The 5,423-nt window shown below is 44.2% G+C and overlaps 1 protein-coding gene across 3 annotated transcripts in view; it reads left to right on the top strand.

The window, feature by feature from the left end:
• Positions 1-3,608: 3,608 nt before the first annotated feature.
• Positions 3,609-5,423, top strand: part of commd10 (COMM domain containing 10) — a 78,102-nt gene continuing 76,287 nt past the window's right edge. Inside the window, exon 1 of one of the 3 annotated variants that reach the window (XM_048527019.2) lies at positions 3,609-3,875. In XM_048527019.2, the coding sequence (XP_048382976.1) occupies positions 3,847-3,875 (29 nt within the window). In that variant the 5' untranslated portion in view covers positions 3,609-3,846. The remainder of the gene's footprint in view (positions 3,876-5,423) is intronic. The other 2 variants (XR_007247160.2, XM_048527018.2) reach the window with 2 other exon arrangements.

Genomic DNA, 5,423 nt, shown 5'->3' with positions numbered 1-5,423 from the left:
AATGAAGGCCTACCCAACTAGAAGATGGTTGTGATTTTGGAGGATGACAAAGTTGCCAACTGTCAAAGGCTTCCATATAGGCTGAGGAGAGCTAGTTTACCTTTGCCACAGCAATGTGATTTATGCCTTAGAGCTACTTTAGTACTAAAAGAGGGACAAAAACACTCGTGAATTTGCTTTCATCTTCAGCGGTCTGGGGGATAATATTGGGTCTTGGGTGATGTTTTCAAAGATGGGAAAGTAATGGTTAAACAGGTTAGGCCACTATTCATTACAGTTTAGAAGAATGACAGGTGATCTTATTGAAACATACATAATTCCAAGGGTATCAGAGATAATGGGGACTGCAGATGCTGGAGATTCCAAGATAATAAAATGTGAGGCTGGATGAACACAGCAGGCCAAGCAGCATCTCAGGAGCACAAAAGCTGACGTTTCGGGCCTAGACCCTTCATCAGATGAAGGGTCTAGGCCCGAAACGTCAGCTTTTGTGCTCCTGAGATGCTGCTTGGCCTGCTGTGTTCATCCAGCCTCACATTTTATTATCCTATAATTCCAAGGGGATGTTTGACAGGATAGATGTTCCCACTAGTGGTGTAAATGTCCAGACATAATTACAGAATAAGGGGGACACTCATTAAAACTGAAATGTGACGGAATCTCTTCTCCCAGATGGTTCTGAATGTCTAGAGTTCTTCACCCTAGAGAGTTGTGGAAGCTAGATGACAGTTTTTAAAGACAGGTGAAAGATATTTTTAAACTTTTTTTGTTGAAATATTGGAGAGTTGAGGCTATAAGGAGTTGCCAGAAAAGAGTTCAGGCCTGGGCCACATTACCAGTGTTCATGGGCAAGCTTGAAATGTTGAATGGTCTACTCTTGCATTACTTTCTTATGCCCTTTTTGAAAGGGAAGTTGAACATGGATGGTAGTTTGTAAGGATGGAAGATTTGGGATTTTTCTTTTGACACTAGGCATATAGTACCTGGGAACCGTTCACATCTTCAGCAGAGATGAGTTTGAGGAAAGGAAGTTGGGTGGTCAGCAGTTCGATGGTCCCCACTTGTCGCAGGTGTGCATCCAGTATTGGACTGTTAGTCACCTGAGGACCCACTACTTCAAAGTGGACCAAAGTCTCCCTCTGACTTGAGGGACTGCTTAGGATAATGGAAGTAGGGCTTATGAACAAAAAAATAAAAATTCTGAAGATACTCAGCTGGCCACAGCAGTATCTGTGGAGAGAAACTTCATTCATATTTTAGATTAATTTGACTTTTCATCAAAACTGTGAAAAAGATGAGGCATTGAAGGCAAGAGGGATGATAGAAAAGGAAAGTAGAGGAGTTGGTGAATGATCTCAATATGCAGTGGTTTTCTATCATTTAATATGTTTAATGCTGGAAATATCAATGTGGCAAAATTATCATATCTGTGAACGTCAGAAATATTTCTTCTAATACCAATGTTTCTGTAAAACTATCAAAAATCTCATGCAAATGGTTCTGTCTAATGAACACAGAATGACTCATTAATGAAAGTTATTTCAATAACTTCCGTAGTTTGAGGAGTATAGCCAGTGCTATAACCATGGATCAGAACTCAAAAGTATCGAGGGTATCTTGCATTTGTAATTCCAAAATGTGTTTTTTATCGAAAGGGCTGATGCAAACTGAAATGGCTGAGATATAAATTAAGTGGCTGTTGGGAGAGAGAAACCTGTAAATTTTTTTTCATGACTACCAGTGCAAAGGCAGCCCTTCAAAGCAGAGGGAGATGGTGGAAAGAAGGGGCGAGTAGAAACTGACTGGACTATGATCAGTTATGATGATAAAGATAAGCTAACAACCCACTATGCAACAGCAAGCTACCACCTCCTCAACCCCTAACTCTTTGCATATTATGTCCAAACTGCAGAGATGTTGGGTTTTTTCCCTTTGAAGTATACACTCGTACAAGTTCACATCAGCCTGACTGACAATCTTAAATTCAACAGTATAATCATGTTGCTTTCCTTTATATTGCTATTCTTGTGGATGCCTGCTAAATGAAAGACAAAAATCACAACAGAAAGCTTCGTTGTTTTATTTTCAGCAAAATTCCTTAGTTCCGTTTGAGCGATTTGAAGCAAGACTAATGGAATACTGAACTTTATAGCTTGTGTTCTGGAGTATAAGAAGACTAATCTTATGCTGTAGTTATACAACACCCGATTTAGACTCCACTTGGAGTACCGAGAGCAAATCTGGACACCTTAGGAAGAACATGTTGGTCTTGGAGGGAGTACAAAGTAGACTTGGAAGGGGACTTCAGGGGTTAAGTTAATGAGGACAAATCATACACAGGCCTGTCTTCTCTGGAATTTAGGTTAAGAAGGTGATCTAATCCGGAAAAAAAGGGAAGATAAACTATTTCCACTGGTTGAAGCTTCTAGAACTAGGTGTTTAGTTTACAAAGAATTGGAAACATTCAAGTGATATTTTAAAACACTAACTAAAGTTCCTATATGTGTTTAAGTTGGTGTATCATCTCAATACTGATCTGAAATATTAACTTCCATACAGGAGCATAATATTTTATAGTGAGCCTTGACTTGAGTTTTAGGACTGATTCTGGGCACTACACTTTGTGAAGGATATGCAGAAAAGATTTACGAGGATGGTCCCAGTGATGAGGGGCTTCAGCTACATGGATTGATCTAGTGGTGTAATGGGTGACTCATAGCATCAGGGACCCAGGTCCAATTCCAGCCTTGGGTGGCTACCTGTGTGGAGTTTGCACATTATCCCAATGTCTGTGTGCGTTCTGCTCATAGTCGAAAGATGTGCAGGTTAGCTGGATTGGCCATGCTAAATTGCGTTGTAATGTCCAAGGACGTGTGGGTTAGCTGAGGTTAAAAACCCCACGCGGGGTTACAAAGATGGGGTGCGGGTCTGGGTGGGACACTTTTCATTGGGTTGGTGCTGACTTGATGTGGTGCTGAATGGCATCTTTCTGCACTGTAGGGATTCCTGTTAAAGATGTTCCTCAGAGAAGTTTTGAATGAGGTGCTCAAAATCTTAAGAGATGAGGACACTTAGGTAAGCTTCCATTGGCCGAATTTTTACAAAACAGAGAACATTTTATTGGCCAGCTTAGTTTTTACTTAGTCAAGTACGGGATAGCTTCATTACTGGCACCAAGTATACTTACATTGATAAAGCGTTGGCAGGTGCCTGTTCTCATTCCTTTCCACCTGCATCAGCCTTGGTGCAATGAGGATATAGAAAGCAGTCCTTTACGTTTTTCCTAGATAACAAGGTGTGGAGCTGGATGAACACAGCAGGCCAAGCAGCATCTTAGGAGCACCTAGTGCTAGGTAATGTCGCAATTAGGTCAAGCATGATCTCCTATTCGATATGGAGCCCATGTGACATTTGTTATAAACTAAAAAAAATAACTTGTTTAAATGTAGTAAGTAGTTAGGATCTGTAACACACTGTCCGAGGGTGGGCGGGAGACAGGTTCGATCATGGTTTTCAATAGGAAACTAATTGCCGGGGTGGGGCACTGAGCGAGTTGCACTTGCGGACAGGCCGCCTCCGGGCAGTCCCCACCCTATCACTAACGGAGCGGGGAGGGAGAGAGCTCGCTCTTTATATCCCCACTCAGGCTTCGGGCCTCCCCACACTCCGTCTCTACCAGCTCGAGAACTGAGCCTCACGGGATCCCGTCACACCGCGGACCGGAGCCGGAAATCAGCCGCGGTGCGCTGTTTGCCTGTGTCCGGTCAGTGGGAACTGGGCCGTGAGAGTGAGCGGACAGTGTGTGACCAGGCATTGACCCACAGCCCGGTGCAGACTCCTGGCCAAATGGCTGCAATTGTTAAAGAAACGCAAAGGTAAATGCACGTACAAGGGAGAGATTGAGCGCATTTGTGACTTTAGTTTTTTTTTAAGAAGCCTTGTACATTACATTTTAAAACCTGTTCTGAGGAGCTGTAATAAATCTTGTGGTGTCTTGAGCCACAGCAGCTTCCACTTGCGTAGACCCTGATGGAGGATTCAGAGTTGGGTGAGTGACTGAGGGAATGGAGCTGGAGGATGGTTTCTCAGCCCTGGGGTGGGAAGTTCGAGTGGGTGTTGAATTAGACACTGAGGTTGTGAACTGGTTTAGCCTGAAGCAGGAGATCGAGCTGGAAGGCGGATTATACAATTATCGGGCACCAAAGGCTGTTGTCAAAGTGTTGAATGCCAATTGACTTGTCAGGGTGCTGGGAGGGTTGGGTGCCAGTTAAGTAGATGCCCAGATGAATGCAGGGTCACCTGGGGTCAGGGGTGTGTGGATTGTCAGTTGGGTAAGGGGCAAGGAGACTCATTAAGTTGTGAAGGTTGGTCAAGGGTAATCAGGAGCAATTGTGTCCGGCAGTGGATGAGGAAGTTGGTGTTTCTATAGGAAAGATGTTGTTAAACTTGAAAGGGTTCAGAAAATATTTACAAGGATGTTGCTGGGATTAGAGTGTTTGAGCAATAGGAGAGGCTGAGCAGCCTGGAGCTTTTTTCCCCTGGAGTCTTGGAGGCTGAGGGATGACCTGATTAGGGTTTATAAATTCATGAGGCACATGGATAGGGTGACTAGCCAAGGTTAGGGGAGTTTGAAAGTAAAGGACGTAAGTTTAAGGTGAGAGGGGCAAGGTTTAAAAGGGAGCTGAGAGGCAACTTTTTTCACACAGAGGATGGTGCGTGTACAGAATGAGCTGCCAGAGGATGTGGTGGAGGTGCGTACAATTACATTATTTAAAAGGCATCTGAATGGGTACACAAATAGTCAGGGTTTAAGGGGATATGGGCCGAATGCTGGCAAATGGGATGAGGTCAGCTGAGGATATCTTGTCTGCGTGGCTGAGTTGTACTGAAAGACCTGCTGTATAACTCAATGACTGTCTGAGTCTTTGGGCTTCAGATCCAGGAGGGTGAGGTTGGGTCCGATGATGGATTGGATCGGGTTGGTCCTAACAGAGCAGGTCCGGTTGAGGTGGGTGAGCTACGTTGTGGGGGAATCGGGAACAGCATCTGGTAGAGGGGCGTTGAGTCTGGGGCTGGGGTGAGGAGGGGCAGCCCACGGAGATTAGTGTTCTGGGCAGGATGTATTGGGTGTTAAGGATATCAAGTCAGTGTTAGTGAGTTTTGAGAAGATTTGAGCTCAGGTTGAGGTTCTGGATAGGTAACATCATCAGTGAGCCTCTGACGAAGCGCTGGTGTTATGTCCCGCTTTCTATTTATCTGGTTAGGTTTCCTTGGGTTGGACCAACCCAAGGAAACCTAACCAGATAAATAGAAAGCGGGACATAACACCAGTGCTTCATCGGAGGCTCACTGATGTTACCTCGAATGGTGACGAAACGTCTGAAAAACTAACCTTCCAGCTCAGCGAGCAAACTCACATCCAT

Source organism: Stegostoma tigrinum, chromosome 3 (genome assembly GCF_030684315.1).
Source record: "Stegostoma tigrinum isolate sSteTig4 chromosome 3, sSteTig4.hap1, whole genome shotgun sequence".
In the NCBI taxonomy this organism is placed as follows: domain Eukaryota; kingdom Metazoa; phylum Chordata; class Chondrichthyes; order Orectolobiformes; family Stegostomatidae; genus Stegostoma; species Stegostoma tigrinum.
Note: the sequence above shows the minus strand (reverse complement) of the source record. Positions and strands in the feature narration are given on the sequence as shown.